We start from the raw sequence: 24,731 nt of genomic DNA on the forward strand, positions 1-24,731 counted from the left end.
AAAAATGGCAGTTTGGAGAAGGCACCCTTCAAATATCAGGGACCTGGAGCAGTTTGCCAAAGAAGAATGGTCTAAAATTCCAGCAGAGCATTGTAAGAAACTCACTGATGGTTACCGGAAGCGGTTGGTCGCAGTTATTTTGGCTAAAGGTTGTGCAACCAAGTATTAGGCTGAGGGTGCCAATACCTTTGACTGGCCCATTTTTGTAGTTTTGTGTGAAATGATCAATATTTTGCTTTTTGCTTCATTCTATGTGTTTTTTCATTTAAGACAAATTAAATGAAGATAATAATGCCAAATAAGTTGTGTGTGCAATCATTTTCAAGAAGAAACTGAGTATTATCTGACAGAATTGCAGGGGTGTCAATACTTTTGGCCACAACTGTATGTCCCCATAGAGCCCTGATCCCAATATTATAGTCCATCATGGATGACAGGAAGAGAATCATAGAATCATAGAATCGTAGAGTTGGAAGGGACCTCCTGGGCCATCTGGTCCAACCCCCTGCTCAAAGCAGGATTCGCTAAATCATCCCAGTCAGATGTCTGTCCAGCCTCTGTTTGAAGACTTCCATTGAAGGAGAACTCACCACTTCTCGTGGCAGCCTGTTCCACTCATTGATCACTCTAACTGTCAAAAAGTTTTTTCTAATATCTAATCTGTGTCTCTTCCCATTCAGTTTCATCCCATTGCTTCTAGTCTTTCCTTGTGCAAATGAGAATAAAGTTGATCCTTCTACAATGTGACAGCCCTTTAGATATTTGTAGACAGCTATTAAGTCTCCTCTCAGTCTTCTCTTTTGCAAACTAAACATTCCCAAATCCTGCAACCTTTCCTCATAAGACAGGGTTTGCAGACCGGTCACCATTCTGGTCGCTCTTTTCTGAACTTGCTCCAGTTTGTTGATGTCTTTTTTAAAATGTGGTGCCCAAAACTGGACACAATATTCCAGATGAGGTCTGACCAAAGAGGAGTAGAGGGAAATAATGACTTCACGTGATCTAGACTGTATGCTTCTGTTAATACATCCTAGAATTGCATTTGCCTTTTTTGCTGCTGCATCACACTGTTGACTCATATTCAGTCTGTGATCTATTAGTATACCCAAGTCTTTTTCACATGTGCTGTCACTTAGCCCTATTCCTCCCATTCTATATATGCTTTTTTCATTTTTATTGCCCAGATGTAGTACTTTGCATTTCTCCCTGTTAAAAACCATTCTGTTAGTTGCTGCCCACTTCTCCAGTTTATTTAAATCTTTTTGAATCCTCTCTCTCTCTTCTCTAGTATTAGCTATCCCTCCTAGCTTTGTGTCATCAGCAAATTTAATCAGTTTACCCTCAATTCCTTCATCTAAATCGTTGATAAAGATGTTGAACAATACAGGGCCCAGGACAGAGCCCTGTGGTACCCCACTTGAGACATTCTTCCAACTGGATGTGCAGCCATTTACGACCACTCTTTGGGTCCGATCACTAAGCCAGTTATGAATCCACCTAACAGTTGCCTTGTCCATTCCATACTTAGTCATTTTTTCAATAAGGATTGTATGAGAGACTTTGTCAAATGCTTTGCTGAAGTCAAGATATACTATATCTACAGCATTTCCTTGATCCACCCAATCAGTGATACCGTCATAGAAGGAAATTAAGTTAGTCTGACATGACTTATTAGTTAGAAACCCATGCTGACTCTGTTTAATCACTTCATTCTTATCCAGGTATTGACATACATGTTGTTTAATAATTTGTTCAAAGATCTTTCCTGGTATAGAAGTCAGACTCACCGGCCTATAGTTGCCTGGGTCCACCTTCTTCCCCTTTTTGAAGATAGGAACAACATTTGCTCTTCTCCAGTCTTCTGGCACTTCTCCTGTTCTCCAAGAATTTTCAAAGATTATGGAGAGGGGTTCAAAAATTTCTTCTGCTATCTCCTTCAGTACTCTGGGGTGTAATTCATCTGGACCTGGAGACTTGAATTCATTTAGGTTAGCTAAGTGTTTCCTCACTATCTTTCTGTTTATAGATATCCTGGATTCTTCTATTCCCTTAATAGGACAGTGAATAACAGTTGATGTTGCATTTCCTTTCTGAGAGAAAACAGATGCAAAATAGGAATTTAAAAGTTCAGCCTTCTCAACATCCTGTCTTACCATTTCATCATTTTCATCCTGTAAAAATCCTATAGCATCTTTGACTTTTCTTTTACTTTTGACATATCCCCAAAATCCTTTATTATTGCTTTTGACATCTCTTGCAAGCCTCAGTTCATTTTCAGCTTTAGATAATCTGATTTGTGCCCTGCAGGTTCTGCAGACAGCATTATATTCTTCTTTAGATATGCCTCCCTCTTTCCATTTTATAAACATTTTTTTCTTCCTTTTTAGCATGTGCTTAAGTTCTGTGTTCATCCATCCTGGTTTCCTTAAATGCTTCCTATTCTTCCCTCTTTTCGGAATTGTTAACAACTGTGCTTTGAGAATTTCATTTTTCAAGATTTCCCATCCTTCCTGGACATTTTTGTCTTTAAGGATATCCAGCCATTGGATCCCTCCAATTCTCTTTCTGAATCCCTTAAAATCTGCCTTTCTGAAATCTAACCTTGACGTCTGAGTCTTCACAGGTCTTCCACCTCTAGTTATCCAAAATTCTAAAATAGCATGGTCGCTACCTCCTAGGGTCCCAGCCACTTTTACCTCCTCAACCATTTCCTCCCTGTTTATAAGGATTAGATCCAAGGTAGCAGTTCCCCTTGTTTTCTCCCCTACCTTTTGGAAGATAAAGTTGTCAGCAAGAGAGGATAAGAATTTCCTTGACCTGTTAGTTTTGCCTGAGAGAGATTCCCAACAAATGTCTGGATAGTTGAAATCTCCCATGACAACTATGTCATATTTTTTGGAGAACTTGGCCATCTGATGCATAAAGAGTTCATCTATATCTTCGGCTTGCACAGGCGGCCTGTAGTAAATGCCTACAATGGTGTCCTTTCCATTGTTCTGTCCTTGTATTCTTACCCAAACAGTTTCCACAGAACTCCCAGTCTCTGAAGCTTCAATCTCTGTGCAGATATACGCGTTTCGAACATACAATGCGACACCCCCTCCTCGTTTATCAAGTCTGTTTCTTGCAAATAAGTTGTATCCTTCTAGTCTTGTATTCCAATCATGTGTATTGTCCCACCAAGTTTCAGTGATTCCAATTACATCATATTTCTTTTCCTGTGTTAGTAGTTCCAATTCTCCTTGTTTGTTGCCCATGCTTTGTGCATTAGTATAGAAACATTTTAGTTTGTGATTGGTTTCTCTTTCTCCAATATTTTTATTAATTAGATTCTTTCGTCTTTGTTCTTCCTTTCCACTTCTAATAGCAGAGTTCTCAATAGCATTTGTCAGGTGTATGGCTTTTTCTGGTCTTTTGCTTCCCTTCCCATGTTGTTCTAGTTTAAAGCTCTCCTTACAAGTGTAGCAAGGCGACTTCCAAATACATGCTTTCCAGTCTTCGTAAGGTGCACCCCATCTCTAGCAAGTAGTCCATCGTATAAGTAGTTCACTCCGTGATCCAGAAATCCAAATCGTTGCTGACGGCACCATCGACGTAGCCAGTTGTTCACCTGCAGAATCTTATTCCACCTCCTTGTTCCATGGCCGTCCACTGGGAGGATGGAAGAGAAGACCACCTGCGCTCCCAGTTCTTTCACTTTCTTGCCTAAGTCTTCAAAGTCTCTGCAGATGGTTTCCAGGTCGTTTCTTGCGGTGTCATTTGTCCCCACATGTAGTAGCAGGAATGGGTAGTCATCTGTAGGTCTGAAGAGTCCTGATATCCTGTCAGACACATCTTTAATTTTTGCACCTGGAAGACAGCACATTTCTCTTGAAGTTATATCCGGTCTGCAGATAGCAGCCTCTGTTCCTCTCAGCAGGGAATCCCCCATGACCACCACTCTCCGTTTCTTCTTCACAACATTTTTCTTTCTCCATCCAGGAGGACTCTGAGGGCGTACAAGGTTGCTGTTTGTTGGCAAAGTCTTATCCTGATGTATTTCTTCATCGTTTTCCTGCGTGAGAGCCTGGTACTGGTTTCTGAGCAGTATGGGTGCTGACTGCCTCCTGATCCTCCTGCTTCTCTGGGTCACATGTCTCCATTCCTCTGTTTCTTCAGGTGCACTTCGAATTTCTTCTCTTTCTGTAACATGAAGAGATAATTGTGCTCTGTCCAAGAACTCTTCACCTTCCTTAATGATCTTCAACGTAGCTAACCTCTCTTCGAGATTTTGTAACTTTTCCTCCAACAGGGACACAAGCTTGCATTTTTGGCATGTGAAGTTTGGCTTTTCCACTGGTAAATCTGTGAACATGTAGCAAGAAATGCAGCTCACCAAATGGCTCCTGGCCTCTTCCATCTTGAGATTTCTTAAAAACGATGAAAGATGAGCCAAACTTCGGCGCACGGTTTTACCGATTTCCTCTTTTCAGCTGCAACCGCCAAAACCCAGTGATCGTTGAGCTCGCGGAGACTCTTCACTTATCCCAGAAGGCACTGGGAATATGCAAATGATCTCCTCAAGACTCTTCCCCTGGTTTTCCGATTTCCTCTTTTCAGCTGCAACCGCCAAAACCCAGTGATCGTTGAGCTCGCGGAGACTCTTCACTTATCCCAGAAGGCACTGGGAATATGCAAATGATCTCCTCAAGACTCTTCCCCTGGTTTTCCGATTTCCTCTTTTCAGCTGCAACCGCCAAAACCCAGTGATCGTTGAGCTCTCGGAGACTCTTCACTTATCCCAGAAGGCACTGGGAATATGCAAATGATCTCCTCAAGACTCTTCCCCTGGTTTTCCGATTTCCTCTTTTCAGCTGCAACCGCCAAAACCCAGTGATCGTTGAGCTCGCGGAGACTCTTCACTTATCCCAGAAGGCACTGGGAATATGCAAATGATCTCCTCAAGACTCTTCCCCTGGTTTTTTGACAGAAGGCTTTGCACCAGCCTTCATCTATAGCAGATGTGTGGTTAGTTCTCCAAGATGTTTGGAACAATCTCCCTGCTGAATTCAATAAAAAACATGGATTTTTGTGATAACTCACCGTAAAATACTTTTCTCCGAGACGCTCATTGGGGGACACAGATACTGTGGGTGTATGTTTCTGCCGCTAGGAGGCGGACACTAAGTGGAAAAAAAGGAGATTTTTGTGTACTCACTGTAAAATCTCTTTCTCTTAGCCTCTAATTGGGGGGGACACAGAACCATGGGTGTTATGCTGCTGTCCACTAGGAGGCGACACTATGCATAATCTGAAAAAGATTAACTATGGCTCCTCCTCTGCAGTATACACCCCTGGACGGCGTTAGCCTTCTCCAGTTTTGTGCAAAAGCATTAGGAGGAACATAACAGAAATAACATAACCATGCCTGTAAGAAAGCCACTATGTACGAGCTCAAAGAACAATATGAGAACTCAACCGTTACAACGGCCCGTAAGGGCAGCAGGGCGGGAGCTGTGTCCCCCCAATTGGAGGCTAAGAGAAAGAGATTTTACGGTGAGTACACAAGAATCTCCTTTACTCTGTCGCCTCATTGGGGGACACAGAACCATGGGACGTCCCAAAGCAGTCCCTTGGTGGGAAGCAACGGACGAATATTGTGCAGACCGGTCCCTAAACTTGGGGCACCGCCGCCTGCAGAACCCGTCTACCCAGGCTCGCGTCCGCCGAGGACTGGGTATGAACTCTGTAGTGTTTAGTAAACGTGTGTAGGCTAGTCCAAGTGGCCGCCTTACACACTTGTTGTGCCGAAGCCTGGTGCCGAATGGCCCAGGAGGCCCCTACCGCCCGTGTATAGTGTGCCGTAATACCGGCCGGAAGAGAATTTTTAAGGCGGTAAGCCTCTTGTATTGTGGATTTGATCCACCTGGCAAGGGTAGCTTTGGAAGCCGGCAGACCTTGGCGGACGCCTTCCGGAAGAAGGAAAAGTGAATCAGACTTCCGGAAGGGCGCAGTCCTAGACACGTATATACGCAATGCCCTGACGAGGTCAAGCGTATGCAGAGCCTTCTCCACTCTATGAACCGGAACCGGGCAAAGGGATAGCAGTGAAATTTCCTCATTGAGGTGGAAGTTGGACACAACCTTCGGAAGGAAGGATGGGACCGTACGGAGAACTACCTTGTCCTAGTGAAAAGCCAGGAAGGGCCGTCTGCAGAAGAGTGCTGACAGTTCAGACACCCTGCGTAGCGAGGTGATTGCCACCAGAAAGACCACCTTCTGGAATAGAAGGCGGAGTGGGACTTCCCTAAGGGGTTCGAAAGGTGGTCCCTGCAATGCTCTCAGGACCAGGTTGAGATCCCACGTTTCTAGTGGACGTCTGTAGGGGGGAACCAATCGGGAAACCCCCTGAAGAAAAGTCCTTACTTGCGGCTTGTTAGCAATGCATCTCTGAAAAAGCACTGAGAGCGCTGACACCTGGCTCTTGAGCGAGCCCAGGGATAGCCTGGCGTCCAGACCCGATTGGAGAAAACCAAGTACTTTGGGGAGGGAATAAGGGAGTGGGATCTGGCCGCGAGATTCGCACCAGGTAAAGAAGGCTCTCCAGGTACGGTAATAAATCTTGGCGGAGGCTGGCTTCCGTGCCCTGATCATGGTTCCAATGATGTCCGGTGAGAGCCCTGCCATGGTTAGAACCCAGGTCTCAAGGGCCACGCCGTCAAATTGAGAGCCCCTGAGTTCTGGTGGTAGAACGGGCCTTGTGACAGAAGATCAGGAGGCGTCTGTTGTAAGTTGTACGATTTCGGCGTACCATGTACGTCTGGGCCAGTCCGGCGCGAATAGGATGGTTGGAACTCCCTCTTGTTTGATCTTCCTCACCACTCTGGATATCAGGGGGAGAGGTGGAAAAATGCACAGAAGCTGGAACTGGGTCCAGTCCTGAACCAGGGCATCTGCTCCGAGCGACCGCGGATCGTGTGTTCTGGCCATGAAATTGGAGACCTTGGCATTGAGATGGGATGCCATTAGGTCCACGTCCGGGGTCCCCCAGCGACGGCAGATCTGGCGAAAAATTTCGGGATGGAGAGACCACTCTCCCGAGTCCATTACTTGTCTGCTGAGGAAGTCAGCTTCCCAGTTGTCAACACCCGGAATGTGGACCGCAGAGAGTACCGACCCCATGTCTTCCGCCCAGTGGAGGATGTGTGTCACTTCTCTCATCGCCTGGGTACTGTGGGTCCCGCCTTGGTGGTTCACATATGCCACCGCCGTGGCATTGTCCGACTGTACTCTGATAAGAGAGGCTGCCAGTAAGTGACAAAAGGCTCTCAACGCCAGGAGGATGGCCCGAATTTCCAGGATGTTGATGGGCATGTTCGCTTCCACTGGTGACCACTTGCCCTGTGATGTAGGAGCACCAGACCCCTGAAGGTGTCGAATAGCATCCCCAGGAAGGTCAGAGACTGACTCGGGGTAGTCGATGACTTTTGTAGGTTGACTAACCAGCCCAGGCGACTCAGTGTCGATTGTGATTGAGACGCTGAGCTCGCAGTCCTTGAAGGTGGAAGCCTTGAGATCGTCCAGGTATGGAACGACTACTATGCCTCTGGAGTGTAGAACGTCCATGGTGGCTGCCATGATCTTGGTAAACGTTCTGGGTGCCGTGGTGAGCCGAACGGGAGAGTCACGAACTGGTAGTGGTCCTTGTCGATTGCGAACCTGAGAAATCTCTGATGGGCGGGAGCAATCGGTATATGCAGGTATGCGTCTTGTATGTCTACGGAGGCGAGATATTCTCCCTTCTCCATGGACGCAATGATGGACCGAAGGGACTCCATGAGAAATGACGAACCCGTATATATTTGTTGAGTTGTTTTTGATCCAATATGGGCCGTACGCTGCCTCCTTTCTTGGGGACTACGAATAGATTGGAGTAGAACCCTCGGAAACGCTCGGCCGCGGGAACCGGTACTATGACTCCTGCTTGAAGAAGGGAGGAAACCGCTTGGTGGAAGGCACGAGCCTTGGCTGGCGGTTTTGGGTGAATAGAGAGGAAGAACCGGTTCGGTGGGTTGGAAGTGAACTCTATCTTGTATCCGGAAGACACTATTTCCCTGACCCACCTGTCTTCTGTAATAGGCAGCCAGACTTGCTGAAAGAGCAAAAGTCGTCCGCCTACGGGTGGGGTGTCTTCCGGAGTTCGTGAGTCAGTCATGATGAGGAGAAAGTCTGAGGTTTTCCTCCTTTGGGCTTCGACTGGCCTGCTTTTGACTGCCAGGTCTTGTCCGGCCTTTGCGTCGACCGCGAGTTGTCCCTGCGTGGGGAACGGTTATGATTTTGTGCTGGACGCGAGACGGACCAGCCCGAAGAATTCCGAAAGGATCGGAATCGTGTTTGGTTATGCTTTTTGTAAGTGCGTTTAGGTTTTGAGGGAGAGAGGTACTCTTACCACCGGTGGCGTTGGATATCATTGTGTCCAACTTTTCAACGAAAAGCAGTCCACTGAGGTACGGGAGGTGCGTGAGGGACTTCTTTGAGGCCGCGTCCGCTTTCCATTCCTGCAGCCAGAGGATACGCCGAATAGTGATGGCATTTGATGCTATCCCCGCTACACCCCTTGCTGAATCCAGAGCTGCATGAAGCATGTAATCTGCTACAACTGCTATTTGAACCGCTTGGTCCAACAGCTCAGGAGTTGGTGCTTGGAGGCCAACTTGTAATTTTTTGGCCCAAGCCAGAATGACCTTGGCAGCCCAAACTGAAGCAAACGCGGGAGCCAGGGAGGCCCCTGCAGCCTCGAAAATTGAACGAGCCATGCGTTCTACCTGCCGGTCTGCTGCATCCCTGAGGGTTGAGCTATCTGGCAGTGAGAGGAGGGTCTGTGCTGCTAGTCTAGAGACTGGGGGGTCCACTTCGGGTGGATCTGTCCATTCTTTGGTGTCCTTCTGCGGGAAAGGGTACCTTGCCTCCAAATATTTGCGATTGGTGAATTTCTTCTCAGGCTGTGAGAACTGCTTGTTAAGGATCGCCTTAAATTTTGGGTGATTAGAGAAGACCTTAGGCGGTTTCAGAACACTTTCAAAGGAAATCTTGTGTTCTGGAGCCTCCAGGGGAAGATCAGAAATATCCAGCACCCGATGGATAGAAGAGATTACGTCCTCAACTAGCGCTGTATTGCTAGGGGGAATTGAGATCAGGGACCCGTCCGTTTCGTTGTCTGAGTCGGAGTCACAGATGCCTTCCGAATCCTGTGTATCGCTGAGGCGTCCCCTGGTGGGTGAGCTGGGGTGGAGGTCTTCTGTGGTCGGGGATCGCTGTGGAGATCTGCGTTGTCTGTCCCTGGTAGGGGACGGTCTAGGTGACCTGGAACTACGGTGTCTCTCCCTAGAGGGGGATGACCGTGTGCTATGGGATGACGAAGATGAACGCGACCTGTGGGTCCGCTTATGTCTGGATGTGCCCGGAACGGCATGTCCCTGAGTCGAGCTCTCCCTTTGCTGGGTAATGTTCATAGGCGAGGCCTGACCTTGCAGAGCCTGAAGCAATGTGGAGGTTAGGGTATCTATAGACTGCGTCATAGATTGCGACATCTGAGTAGCCCATTCCGGCGTGGTAGCAGACAAAGAAGCATTGGTAGGGGTTTCTTGGGATTCTGACCCAGTAGACTGGATACAGTCCCGGCAGTGCAGGTACGTGCTGCCACTGGGGAGAGTGGTTTTGCAGGCTGTGCAGAATGCATAAAAGCAGTCCTGCCTAGTTCTCTTGGACCTTGAGCCCGGCATAGTGCACAGAGTGCAGAAGTGCTGGCTATGAAGAGGACCCTACAGGGGTGGTTATGCAGAGGAACCTATAGGGGAGCGTTATATGGAACATGGATTCAGTGTCGAGTAAAAAACCCAGCTGTGATCTTACCCCACCAGTTTGCCCCTAGGTCCAGCCCCGAAGATCCACAGTCCTGTGCCCCCCGAAGACTGGCTGGCCTGGTCCTGCTAAAGTCCTGCAGCAGAAATGGCCGCCGAGAAGAAGAGGAAGGGGAAGAAGGGGGCGGAGAGGTGAAAAAGCGCGGCAGAGCTGTGAAAAAACGCGCCCTGTCTCGATCCGCCCCCTCTGACACTGTAGAGTGTCATATTTGTCATCCGGGGGGGTGGGCCGGGGGGTGGAGGAGGCGGCTTCAGCTAGGCCGAAGCCGCGGCCTAAATTAGATGCCTGATGCCCAGAAAGGCTCCAGGCCGGCACGAAAGTCCGGGAGGGGATCGGATCTGAACCGGACTCCCCCGGATTTAAAGGCAGGATAGCAGTGGGGCTATAAGCGGAAGGGGGGCCCTGTGAGGGATCCCCGAGGCACTACAGAGCTGGTGCTGCCGCAGAGACAGGAGCGCAATGAGCCCTGTGTCTCTATTGTGCCATGCCTGCCTGCACTTCCCCCCCGGCCCCGACAGGAGCCCACAGCTGGGCTGGGGTCCCTGGATGCAGCCGCAGTGTGCTGGCCTATGATGCTGCAGAGTGCTGCCTGTACAGACCCTACCTGAGCGTCTCAACCTAATGCCCCCAGAGGGGGATTAGGGAGAGTGCTGCTGTCACCATCAGGGGGCTTTATCCTCGCCTCGACCTCAACCCAGAAACCAAAAGGAATTGGGAAAGGAGGGGGGGTCTCAACTTCGAACCAGCACCCGAGGGACTGGGGAAGGAGCGACATGAGGAATAGCCATCTCGACTTCAACCGGGCACCCCGTAATAGGGGACCGAGGAAGGAGCCATGCCGGGAGTCTCACAAGAGACCCACTTTTCTTCATCTGTAATACCGTCGGAAAAAACAAAAAAAAATTTAGGTGCGCCTCCTATGCGACACTAAGCAAAAACTGGAGAAGCCTAACGCCGTCCAGGGGTGTATACTGCAGAGGAGGAGCCATAGTTAATCTTTTTCAGATTATGCATAGTGTCGCCTACTAGTGGACAGCAGCATAACTCCCATGGTTCTGTGTCCCCCAATGAGGCGACAGAGTAAGAGGTTAGCTCCTTCTCCGCCGTATACACCCTCGCCCCTATTGCGGGCGGAAATCAGTTTGGTGCCAAAGCAGTAGGAGGACAACAAACTCAGCCTTAATACAGGTACAACATGTCCAGAAAAAACACCACCCTTATATCAAATTAGTAAATGCATATTAATTTAAAACAAAACAAGAGCCAACTGGCTAATAGGATGGGTGCTGTGTCCCCCAATGAGCGTCTCGGAGAAAAGGATTTTACGGTGAGTTATCACAAAAATCCATGTTTCTCCTTCGCCTCATTGGGGGACACAGATGCTGTGGGACGTCCTAAAGCAGTCCCTGGGTGGGAGATTGACTCACCGATCCAAGTTACATGCACCTCTTGTTTAACAGGTACGCCACCGCTGCTTGGAGAATCCTTCTACCCAGGCTCGCATCCGCCGAGGCCTGAGTATGGATATTATATGTTTGGCAAATGTGTGCAGGCTGGACCAGGTTGCTGCCTTGCAAATCGGTTCCGTTGAAGCCTGGTGCCAAAGCGCCCAAGAGGCACCCACTGCCCAAGTAGAGTGCGCTCTGATCCCTGCTGGAATCGGCGAGCCTCTAATGCGGTAGAACTCCTGAATAGTCAAACGAATCAATCTGGCTATGGTCGACTTTGAGGCAGCAAGTCCCTTCCTGCGCCCTTCGGGGAGCACGAACAGCGTGTCCGTCTGACGAAAGAGTGCCGTCCTCTACATGTACCTCCGGAGTGCTCTTACCAGGTCTAACGAGTGAAGAGCCTTTTCCACACGGTGCACCGGTGCTGGACAAAATGAAGGCAAGACAACCGCTTCATTAATGTGAAAAGAGGACACGACTTTCCATAGAAAAGGAGGGGCTGGTCTGAGCACCACCGTATCCTTATGGAAAGTGAGGAACGGGGCTTGGCAGGATAGGGCTGCCAGTTCTGAAACCCGCCTGATAGAAGTGATGGCCACTAGGAACACCACTTTCCAGGAAAGGTACCTCAAAGAGATATCCTGAAGCGGTTCAAATGGAGCTTCCTGCAGAACACTTAGGACCAGGTTAACGTCCCAAGTGTCCATAGGCGCCTTATAGGGAGGTACCAAGTGGGAGACTCCCTGGATGAAAGTCTTCACCTGCAGATAGGTAGCAATTCTGCGCTGGAACAGGACGGATAAGGTTGATATTTGTCTCCTGAGGGAACTTGGGGCCAAGCCTGAGTCTAGGCCCGACTGGAGAAAAGCCAAGATGTTGGGGATCGAGAATCTCAGCGGAGAAACACCGCAGCCTCGACACCAGGCAAAGAACACCTTCCAGGTGTGGTGGTAAATTCGTGCTGAAGCACGCTTCCGGGAGCTAATCATTGTAGCGACCACCTTGCTCCCGAACCCTGCCTGGGTTAGAATCCAAGATTCAACGGCCATGCCGTCAAACACAGGGCCCGAGTTTGGGTGGCAAATCGGCCCCTGAGAAAGTAGATCTGGGCACTCTGGCAGGCGCCAAGGAACGTCGGCGAGCAGCTGCATTAGATCTGCGTACCACGCTCGACGGGGCCAGTCTGGGGCCAGGAGAATCGCTGGAACCCCTGCCGTCTTGATCTTCTTGATGACCCTCGGAAGTAGTGGCAGCGGAGGAAATAGAAATGGGAGGCGAAACTGGTTCCATGGCAGAACCAATGCGGCCACAGCGATTGCCTGCGGGTCCCTGACCCGAGCGACATATGTGGGCACCTTGGCGTTCACTCTGGACGCCATCAGGTCCACATCCGGAGTTCCCCACAGCTGACAAATCTGCCGGAAGACTTCGGGATGTAGAGACCACTCTCCGGACGCAAGACCCTGCCGGCTGAGAAAGTCTGCCGCCCAATTTTCCACGCCCGGAATGTGGACAGCCAAAATCACCGAGTGGTTTGCTTCGGCCCACTGAAGAACGTGCCCCACCTCGTGCATGGTTGCTCTGCTGCGGGTGCTCCCTTGGTGATTTATGTAAGCCACCGCCGTGGCGTTGTCCGATTGAATTCGGACAGGGTGGCCTGCTAGAAAGTGATGAAACTTTCACAGAGCCAGCCGAATTGCTCGCATGTCCAATAAGTTGATCGGGAGGCGTGCCTCCTGTGGCGACCACCGTCTGTGGGTCGTGTGGTGGCAAAACACCGCTTTCCCCAGCCGAGGAGACTGGCGTCGGTTGTCATCACCAACCAATGGTCTAGGGGGAACTGGTTAACCACCATCCTAGCGACTGCCTGACTTGAGCGGACAGTCGGCACTGCCGATCGAGCGTGAAGGGATTCTTGTCCCAAGCAGACAAAAGGGCGTGCTGCAGGGGGCGAAGATGGAACTGGGCGAACGGCACCGCTTCCATTGCTGCCACCATTTTCCCTAGAATCCTCATCCTGGATCGGATGGTATGAGGGACTGGTTGGCGAAGTGTCCGGACTCCCTGCCAGAGCGCTAGCACCTTTTCCTGAGGGAGAATTACCAACCCTCGGCAAGTGTCGAAAATCATTCCTAGGAAGGAGATCTTTTGAGCTGGCACAAGGGATGACTTCTTCGCATTGACCAACCACCCTAAGTGGGCAAGAGTATCTAGCGTGATGTTGACATTTTCCTCGCATGCCCGTATTAATGGGCCCTTGACCAAGCGGTCGTCCAGATAAGGCAAGACGACTATGCCTCGAGAATGCAGTATGTCCATGACAACTGCCATAACCTTTGTGAACACTCTGGGAGCTGTGGCTAACCCGAAGGGTAGCGCTACGAACTGAAAATGTTGATCGCTGATGGTGAAACGTAGATACCTCTGATGAGGAGGAAAATTGGGAATATGCAGATATGCGTTCTGGATATCTATTGAGGCCAAGTATTCTCCCTGGGTCCATGGCAGATATGACTGACAGGAGAGACTCCATCCGGAAATGTCTGATCCTGATGAATCTGTTCAGAAGCTTCAGGTCCAAAACAGGCCTGACAGACCCATCCTTTTTGGGAACCGCAAAAAGGTTGGAATAGAACCCCTAATTTTTTTCGTGTTCCGGCACTGGAACAATGACTCCGTTGTGCTGGAGCGATTTGATGGCTCCCAATAGAGCCCTTGCCTGGGTATCCACCCTGGGAAGCCAGGAAAGAAAAAAAAAACATCTTGGAGGGTATCTGACAAATTCTATTTTGTAACCCGAGGCCACCAATTCCTTTACCCATACGTCGTAAGCGACACTGACCCAGACGTGGTGAAACCAGAGTAGGCGGCCTCCCACCTTGCAGGTGTCGTCTGGTAAAGGCCTCGAGTCATTTGGCCAACGATCTTTGGGATCTGGATCCCCTCGATCTGGGCTGCTGAGTATGCATTCTCCCCAAAGGGTTAGCTCTATATGAAACCTGCCACTCCCTATCCTGGTTGGGGCAGCCTGAGGCGGCGGAATTGGCCGCTGTAGTCCACATGGGGTTGCGAAAGGCCCGAAAACGTGCCTGAAACAGGTGACGAAAAAGCAGTTTGACCTTTTGTTCATGGAGAAACCCGCTCTTTCCTCCTGTGGAGTCGGAGATCAGCTGATCCAACTTCTCCCCAAATAGGCGGCCGCACTGATAAGGCAGGGAAGTCAAGGACTTCTTAGGCTACTTTCACACTTGTGTTTTTTTTGCCCTGCGTGCGCAGTGCAAACATGCATAAAAACACATTATGCATTTTTTAATGCGTTTTCTTGTTTTTTTGCGCATGGTTTTTGCAAAAAAACGCATGTTTTTGCGCTGACGTGCACATGACCATGCGCACGTCAGCGCTCCCATAGACTTTAATGGGTTTTAGGTGAATTTTGTGCGCATTTCGTGCGCATGCGTTTTTTTTTCAGACAGGTCGGACGCCCCCCAACAATGCAACAGGATGCATTTTGTGCGCCCGGGCGCACACTACAAAAAACGCACGGGCATACAAACGCGTACAAACGCATGACAATGCGCACCCATGTTAAGTATAGGGAAAAAGACGCATGCGCATGTATGCGCAAAAACGCAGCGCAAAAAACGCACGTGTGAAAGTAGCCTTAGAAGTAGAATCGGCTCGCCATGTCCTTAACCATAGGGCTCTTCTGATAGAAACTGCATTAGCGGCAGCAAGTGCCGAGCAATTAGCCGCATCCAAAGACAAATTGATTACATAGTCTCCGGCCATCGCCATCTGACCTGCGACCTCCAAAATCTCTGCAGGTAGATCCTGCTCCTGCGCGACCTTGTTTAATGTTTCCGACCATGATATCATAGCCTTTGCTACCCAAGTTGCTGCGAACGAAGGAGCGAGTGCGGACCCTGACGCATCATACACTGAGCGAGCCAAGCTCTCTATAAGGCGATCCGTGGGATCCTTAATCGAGGAAACACTAGGGACGGATAGCAGGGTCTTAGTGGCTAGGCGCGAAACCGGAGGATCCACCATCGGGGATTCCATCCATTTTTTACGGAGGTCCGGAGCAAACGGATACCTTGTTTCGAGTGCCTTTTGACCCGAGAAATGCCTGTCTGGACGTTCTCTGTGCCGCTGGACTATGTCCTCAAACTCAGGGTGAGACGAAAAAATTCTGTGCGGGCGCTTCACTCGCTTAAATGTCACTTTATGCCCCGTAGCCGCTGCGGGATCATCCTCAATCCCCAGGGTCTGATTGACGGCTTCTATGAGGCTGTCCACTGCTTCACGTGACCCTGCAGTGTCCAGGTCAAGGGGCTCGTCAAAGTCGCAATCTGAGGTCTGCTCGCTATTAACCACTGGTGATGGGGAGCGAGAAGCAGAGCTTACGGATGCCAAGGCACCGGATGGACTGGGCGACACCATGTGTGGATTCGTTTCCTCCGGGTCTGCCTGGAGTGAGAACGGCCCCTGCAGGCCAGAGGCTCTTGTGAGGTGGAGGTTCCCTCTAAGGCCGACGAGCCATTGTCCCTGCCCCTATCTGGGGCTTGAAGGGACTCTATGCCTCTCGTAAGCGACGCCATGGAGTGTGACAGTGATAGGGCCCACGCCGGGGGATTTGACACATTGGTCACGGTCGCAGGGGAGGGCTCCTGGGCGCGTTCGGATTTGCAGGCTTCGCATAATCACTTGCTCTGCGCCCGCGGAAACACAGCTCGACAAGAGATGCATGCAGCGTAAAAGTACGTGTGGGTCTTTGCTTTTTCGGACATACTGTATCTGTCCGCTGCTGGGGATGTGGGGAGGAGGTAGCACCTCGTTTTCCCTGTAGCGTGGCCTCTCGGGCAGCACTTACCCCAGTCCTGCGCCCCCCCCGTCAAATCGCGCGCCACCAGCTGTGGGAGTGAGCCAGCATGTAAAACCGCTCTAGGGGCGGTGCTTCCGTTCGGCGGTCTAGCCGCGCTCCAAAGCCGGGGCCTAAATTTCTTCGCCGCCGCCTTCCGGCTGAAGCCGTGGCCTCAATTTCTCCCCTACCCGACCGGGGGGGGGGGGGCACGGGCACGGTACACAAAAAACATGACGCCATTAACTGCATGGCGCCGCCTGGCGGATCCAGCCACCCTCAGCCTTGCCTGGCCAGCGGCTTCTGCCGACTGGGGGCTCCAGCCCTGGGATCTTTGCAGGAGCCCTCTCAGACCCTCTCCTCACCGATGACCCTCTTCAGCCTGAGCGCAGGTATGTGGGGGGCCTTAATAAAATAGGACGGTGCAGGCACCCTAACTCCATCTAACCCCTTCAGGGTGTGAGGAGAGGGACCGTCCGCCACCTTGGAGCACCGCAGGCTAAGCATTGTTGGAGCAGTGGGGGCCGCACGGACTAGTCTTGTGCCTCTGTACAGCCCATGGTTTCAATACCTAGGGGTGGTCAGGGCTAAGTGCGGCATTGTGTCCCACGACGCGGGAGAGGCTACGTGGAGGGACACTCGCATGTGCTCGCCCATTGTTGGTTTGGGGAAATCAGACCCTTTCAATCCGTTGCCCCTGTCACATCTTCATGAAAAAGGACGAAAAAAGTCTGGAGAAAAAAAACAGACGTGTGCCTCCATGGACACTAAGCAAAAAACTGATTTCCGCCTGCAATAGGGGTGAGGGAGTATACGGCGGAGGAGGAGCTAACCTCTTTTTTTCACTGTCAGCCTCCTAGCGGCAGAAGCATACACCCACAGTATCTGTGTCCCCCAATGAGGCAAAGGAGAAAACTGTGTACAAGTGTAACTAGAAGAATCGATGCTGTTCTGAAGGTAAAGGGCGGTCACGCCAAATATTGATCAGATTTAGATTTCTCTAAGTGACAACTAGCAGCAGTGTTCTGAATACTAGTTTTTTTTTCTTAGTTCTGTCTCATGAGTGCCAGTTACTTGTCTACGCACCAAATCAGACACATTTAACCAATGACTACTTTTTATGCTTCGCAGTCTGTGATATGTACTGTAAAAACTGCTGGCACCGAGCTCATGTACAGCCAACTGGAAAGAAGATAAATAGCATTTACACAATATTTGAGCTATGGGGACCGCAGAACATGTGCACATCACACAATGTTTCTCCATAAGACATTGGACTGTTTTATGTCAGGACTCAGATGCCTGGAGAAATCACACGCAGTTAAGTTTCCTCAGATGATGAAACTTCAAGAGAAGATGGCTGATGCATACACAGTATGGCTCTGGGGGGTTCTGTCTAAGTATGCTCAGAGTATTATGCCGCACATAATGAATACAACCACGAATCCTCATTACTACATCCACGGGAAAGGGAAAAGTCTACATTTCAATTTCAAAAGGTGGGAACGATACCCCAGGGAATTGTGCCTTTAATGTCTTCTAGAATAAACAGCTTAACAGAATTCCAATAAAATCCAAAGCATCTTCGTCATCAGGAGAAAAAAAAAAGTTTTGCAAACGAGGCTTGCCATCCTAAACATCAGCCGGCCTGATGAGCCATATTGAGAACCCCTAAAGAGAGCCGGTTAGTGGTGGTGTGAATTGTGTGCACGACCTGGTCCCATCGGTCATGACAGAAATCTGTGGGCACAGGACGGAAGCCTTAAAGGGGTATTCATATCTCTAAGATCCTATTCCAATATGTAGTAGGTGCAAAAATAATATCAACAAATACCTCCAATTAGAACTGTAGTTAATTTCTTCTGATTCACTATGTCGCTGACCATTTGCAGGGCATAGCAATAGCTTTGGTATCCATGGTTACGACCACTAGCAACTGACTGAACGTCAGTATATGATTGGTCGTAACCATGAATACTTAACCTACTGCAATGCCCCACACATGGTAAGCGACGTAGCAAATCAAAAGAACTAAGCTATGTTTCTAATTGGAGGCATCTGCTGATATTATTATTACACCTACTACATATTGGGATAGGATCTTGGAGAAGAGAATACCCTTTAAGTACCGCCTCTGACTCAACAGCATCTGCAAGCTCTTCTTTTGATTATCCAACCTGGTGCAATGTCATATGTGCATCACGTTGCAATAATGGTGTTGCTGCAGGCAGGATAATCAAAAGAAGAGCCGGGTCTGCAGATAGGCAAGAGTCGGTTATCAGGACCCATGTCCAGCGGCCAATGGTTACTGTCATGTCCGATAGCAAAAGGTTGTGCAAATCAATCCACACCATCTCGAGTGGATCTATCAACCAGGGCTGTGGAGTCGGTAAGCCAAATCTCCGACTCCAACTCCTCAATTTCCATGACACCGACTCCCTCATACCGGAGCTGTGGAGTCGGTAAGCCAAACCTACGACTCCTCAATTTCCATGACACCGACTCAGACTCCACCAAAATGGGCTCCAACTCCACAGCCCTGCTAACAACATTTGCTCCAGCTTTCCTTATATATCTGCATTGTGTCATTCCTCTGTTATATACAGTTGTGGCCAAAAGTATTGACACCCCTGCAATTCTGCCAGATAATACTCAGTTTCTTCCTGAAAATGATTGCAAACACAAATTCTTTGGTGTTATCTTCATTTAATTTGTCTTAAATGAAAAAACACTAAAGAGAATGAAGCAAAAACATTGATCATGTCACACAAGACTCCAAAAATGGTCCAGACAAAAGTATTGGCACCCTCAGCCTAATACTTGGTTGCACAACCTTTAGCCAAAATAACTGCGACCAACCGCTTCCGGTAACCATAAATGAGTTTCTTACAATGCTCTGCTGGAATTTTAGACCATTCTTCTTTGGCAAACTGCTCCAGGTCCCTGATATTTGAAGGGTGCCTTCTCCAAACTGCCATTTTTAGATCTCTCCACAGGTGTTCTATGGGATTCAGGTCTGGACTCATTGCTGGCCACCTTAGAAGTCTCCAGTGCTTTCTCTCAAACCATTTTCTAGTGCTTTTTGAAGTGTGTTTTTCGTCATTGTCCTGCTGGAAGACCCATGACCTCTGTGGGAGACCCAGCTTTCTCACACTGGGCCCTACATTATGCTGCAAAATTTGTTGGTAGTCTTCAGACTTCATATTGCCATGCACACGGTCAAGCAGTCCAGTGCCAGAGGCTGCAAAGCAACCCCAAAACATCAGGGAACCTCCGCCACGTTTGACTGTAGGGACCGTGTTCTTTTCTTTGAATGCCTCTTTTTTTTCTCCTGTAAACTCTATGTTGATGCCTTTGCCCAAAAAGCTCTACTTTTGTCACATCTGACCAGAGAACATTCTTCCAAAACATTTTAGGCTTTTTCAGGTAAGTTTTGGCAAACTCCAGCCTGGCTTTTTTATGTCTCGGGGTAAGAAGTGGGGTCTTCCTGGGTCTCCTACCATACAGTCCCTTTTCATTCAGACGCCGACGGAGAGTACGGGTTGACACTGTTGTACCCTCGGACTGCAGGGCAGCTCGAACTTGTTTGGATGTTAGTCGAGGTTCTTTATCCAACATCCGCACAATCTTGCGTTGAAATCTCTTGTCGATTTTTCTTTTCCATCCAAATCTAGGGAGGTTAGCCACAGTGCCATGGGCTTTAAACTTCTTGATGACACTGCGCACGGTAGACACAGGAACATTCAGGTCTTTGGAGATGGACTTGTAGCCTTGAGATTTGCTCATGCTTCCTCACAATTTGGTTTCTCAAGTCCTCAGACAGTTCTTTGGTCTTCTTTCTTTTCTCCATGCTCAATGTGGTACACACAAGGACACAGGACAGAGGTTGAGTCAACTTTAATCCATGTCAACTGGCTGCAAGTGTGATTTAGTTATTGCCAACACCTGTTAGGTGCCACAGGTAAGTTACAGGTGCTGTTAATTACCCAAATTAGAGAAGCATCACATGATTTTTCGAACAGTGCCAATACTTTTGTCCACCCTCTTTTTTATGTTTGGTGTGGAATTATATCCAATTTGGCTTTAGGACAATTCTTTTTGTGTTTTTTCATTTAAGACAAATTAAATGAAGATAATAATACCAAAGAATTTGTGTTTGCAATCATTTTCAGGAAGAAACTGAGTATTATCTGACAGAATTGCAGGGGTGTCAATCCTTTTGGCCACAACTGTAATTACGTAGGTTGAAAAAAAGACCTAGGTCCATCAAGTTCACCCTTTCTCCACCATTTGTACATTTCGTCACTAACTATAACCCTCAATGTTATGTGTATTGAGGGAATCATCCAGACCTTATATAAAAGCTGTCATAGTGTCTGCCATTACTATCTCCTGTGGTCGGGCAATCACAGTCTGACCGCTCTAACTGTAAAGAAGCCTTTCCTACGTAGCTGTCGGAATCGCCTTTCTTCCACCTGTAATGAGTGCCCCCTAGTCCTCAGTATGCTCTTTGGAAGGAATAACTCATGCCCCAGTCCTTTGTACTGGCCACACATATATTTATACATGTAAATGAGATTCCCTCTGAGGAGTATTTTTTTCTAAGCTAAACAAGCCCAACTTTTCCAGCCTCTCATCATATGAGAGGTCTTCTATTTCTTGTAATAATCTAGTTGCCCGCCTTTGAACTGACTCTAACCTCTGAATTTCCTTTTAAAAATGTGTTGCCCAAAACTGAATCCCATATTCTAGATGTGGCCTCACCAGTGATTTATAAAGGGGTAATAACACATTGGGATCCCGGGATTTTTTCTCTCTTTTTATACATCTGAAAATCTTGTTTGCTTTTGCAGCTCCTGCTTGAAATTGAGTACTGCTGCTCAGCTTACTTGTAACTAGAATACCCAAGTCCTTCTCTTGATCTGTTGTCCCAAGTATGGTCCCATTTAATGTATATGCAGCAATAGGATTACTCTTGTCCTAGGTGAATTACTCAACATTTATCTACATTAAACCTCATTTGCCAAGTGTTTGCCCATTCAGACATCCTATTCAGATCGTTTTGCAATATTGTACTGTCAAGGTCAGTTTTTAATATCCTACATAGTTTGGTGTCATCAGCATTAGAGATGAGCAAATTTGATTGGGTCAGGGCTTATTCAGCATGCTATAGCACTTACCGATTAAGCTGCAGAGGGAACCCGGATACATGGAGCGCACCGGGTGATCAGCTGTTCTGCTCCACAGCTGTATGTGTCGCGGCTGTCTGACAGTCTCAGCACATGCATGGAGAGCCCAACATACAGGCTCTCCATGCATGTGTTGTGACAGTGACACAGCCGTGACATATACAGGAGTGGAGCAGAACAGCTGATCAGCCGGCGCGCTCCATGTATCCGGGTTCGCTCTGCAGCTTATTCGGTAAGCGCTATAGCATGCGGAATAAGCCCTGACCCGATCAAATGTGCTCATCTTTAGTCAGCATTCTGCCTAAAATGTATGAATACATTAATAACTGGATATATGTCCCTAGACAGTCTGACATGCTCCAAATCAGTGCAGACTACCTCAGACATTGTGACCTAGAGTTTCCTGTCTTTTATCACATGTTGTAAAAGTCAATTCAGTGAGACCAATTCATTCTCCACATCAGTGGAATTTCACAGATGTCACCTTGAAATCAAAGAACAGACAGCGCAGACAGGAAATCTTATAAACTGCTGTAGTCATTAGGATAATAGCAATGTGTAGCCCCCCCCAAGCTAAGCTGTTCCCTCCTCCACTGTTTTAACCACTTCACGACATATGGCATAAACATACGTCAAATGTCGTGTCCCTGCCTTTGATGCAGGTACATACGTTGTGCCCACATCTTTCCCAGCAAAGGGTGGCACAACTGTACATACACACAAATACACGCATATGGTAAGTCCCCCTACCTCACCACGTAAAAGATTATAACATTTTTTAAATCATTGTCTATGCACACTGGTAGACTACAAGGAATGGTTGACTTGAAATCAACTTAAAAAGGATCCTGTCAGCCAGCTATATGATATATATTACTCAAAAATGCCATGGAGAACCATAGGGAGAAACCGGAATAGGCTGGCCTCTCCCCGCCCTGCTTCACACATGGGAGAGACCAGTCAAACAACTGGAGTGGTCCAGGGAGAAGCCACCCGAGGTCTGTGCTGGACTACTCGGGTCTCTCCCCTATGGTTATCTGCAAGTTGTCAAACTGTGTTTTCTCTGAAACACAATAGCATTTCAGAGTCAAACACACCTGGATGCAATCACGACACCATGCTCCAATTCATGCTGTCCGTGGTTCGAGCCTCAGGAATCAAGTGACAGGTTTTATTTAATGTTAAAAAGGTCGATTTGAAAACATATAGCAGAACATAATACTCACGTGTGGTGCCAAAGTTTAAAAAGATGTGCCCGCACAAAAGACAAAGGGCATGGGTATTGCTGAGCAAGCTCCAAATACTCTTCTGTCATCTCCCACACAGAGGGACTCTTCCCTTCAAACAAGGCTGGATTGTGAAGATTTCCCTCTAAAATACAACCAACCATGAATAAAGTTACACCAGACTAGCTCAGCAACTTAGACAGAACCAAATTGGATCTACTGACGAGGGAACATATTTATGCACCAATTATAGTGTAAGTAGGAATTTCTTCAAGTGCTTCTCCTGTGCATCAGGAGGTGAGCAGTGCCAGTGACAAACTGTCTACTCCTATTAGCCGTTTGCCGGGAAGTGTCCATAATATGTGCCGAACACAAATTAGAATATCATCATAAAGTCTATTTATTTCAGTTCTTCAAAAAAAAAAAGTGAAACTCGTATATTATATAGAGTGATCTATTCCAAGGGTTTATTTTTGTTAATGTTGATGATTATGGCTTACAGCCAATGAAAACCCAAAAGTCATTATCTCAGTAAATTAGAACAATTAACAAAAAACACCTACAAAGGTTTCCTAAGCATTTAAAAAGGTCCCTTAGTCTATTTCAGTAGGCTCCACAATCATGGGGAAGAATGCTGACTTGACAGATGTCCAGAAGGCAGTCATTAACAGACACCACAAGGAGGGTAAGCCACAAAAGAGGGATTTTGGGTTCTTACCGTAAAATCTCTTTTGGGGGACACAGAATACCATGGGTGTATGCTGCTGCTGCTAGGAGGCTGACACTACGCAAAACAGGAAAATTAGCTCCTCCCCGGCAGTATACACCCACCGACAGACACCAAGCACCTCAGTTGGTGAAAAAGCAGTAGGAGAATCAACCAAAAACCATGAACATATGTACCAACCCAACAAGGGACTCGAAGACCCAACACGGTACAACTTAAACAGGGAGGGTGCTGTGTCCCCCAATGAAGGCTCCAAGAAAGAGATTTTACGGTAAGAACCCAAAATTCCTCTTTCTTTATCACCTTATTGGGGGACACAGAATACCATGGGACGTTCCAAAGCAGTCCCGAGGGTGGGAACAGCAATAAAAGGAACGACAGAAGGAAGGGCTTAGGTCAGCCGGTGCGCGACTGCTGCCTGCAGAACCTTCCTACCAAGAGCCGCATCAGACGAGGCCTGGGTATGAACCCTGTAGAACCTCGCAAAGGTGTGCAAAGACGACCAGGTCACGGCCCTGCAAAGTTGTAAGGCCGAAGCCTGGTGTCGCACAGCCCAAGAAGCCCCTACAGCCCGGGTGGAGTGGGCTTTGACTCCTGGAGGGGGCAGTTTCTCCTGAAGTCGGTAGGCTTCCAGGATGGTAGACCGAATCCAGCGAGCAATCGTGGATTTGGAGGCCGGAAGACTTTTCCGGCGACCCTCAGAAATGACCAGCAGGGAATCAGACTGGCGAAAAGAAGCAGTCCTGGCAAGGTAAACACGCAAGGCTCTCACTACATCCAGTTTGTGGAGCGACTTTTCCAGAGGATGAGCAGGCGCAGGACAAAACGATGGAAGGACGATATCTTTGTTAATGTGAAAAGGAGATACCACCTTTGGAAGGAAGGAAGGAACTGGCCTGAGAACAACCTTATCTTGGTGGAGGATAAGGTACGGAGAACGACAGGATAAGGCCGCCTGCTCAGAAACTCTCCTGATGGATGTAATGGCGATTAGAAAAGCCACCTTCCATGAAAGCAAAGACAGAGGGATGTCCTGGATCGGTTCGAACGCCGCCTTCTGGAGAGCGCCAAGAACAAGATTGAGATCCCATGGATTTATCGGAGAATGATGAGGAGGAGCCACATGGGCGACTCCTTGGAGAAAAGTCTTCACCTGCGGTAAGGAAGCTAGATCCTTCTGGAAGAGGATTGCTAGGGCAGACACCTGGCCTTTGAGAGTACTGAGGGAGAGGCCCGCATCCAAACCAGATTGGAGGAAACCAAGAATGGATGGAATGGAGAATGATAGTGGAAAAACATAGTTATACTCGCACCAACGGAAAAAGGCCTTCCAGTACCTATGGTAAATGCGGGAGGAAGCTGGCTTCCGAGCCTTGATCA

General features: G+C 48.4%; 1 protein-coding gene across 2 annotated transcripts in view; it reads right to left on the bottom strand.

Annotated features, from left to right (window-relative positions):
- DUS1L (dihydrouridine synthase 1 like) overlaps positions 1-24,731 on the bottom strand; it is a 67,170-nt gene that overhangs the window by 25,625 nt on the left and 16,814 nt on the right. For both annotated transcript variants that reach the window (XM_073588140.1, XM_073588139.1), the window contains exon 7: positions 22,625-22,769. In XM_073588140.1, coding sequence (XP_073444241.1) covers positions 22,625-22,769 — 145 coding nt within the window. The remainder of the gene's footprint in view (positions 1-22,624; positions 22,770-24,731) is intronic.

The sequence above is a fragment of the Dendrobates tinctorius genome, unplaced genomic scaffold (genome assembly GCF_039654945.1).
Source record: "Dendrobates tinctorius isolate UK_male_01 unplaced genomic scaffold, ASM3965494v1 ptg000103l, whole genome shotgun sequence".
In the NCBI taxonomy this organism is placed as follows: domain Eukaryota; kingdom Metazoa; phylum Chordata; class Amphibia; order Anura; family Dendrobatidae; genus Dendrobates; species Dendrobates tinctorius.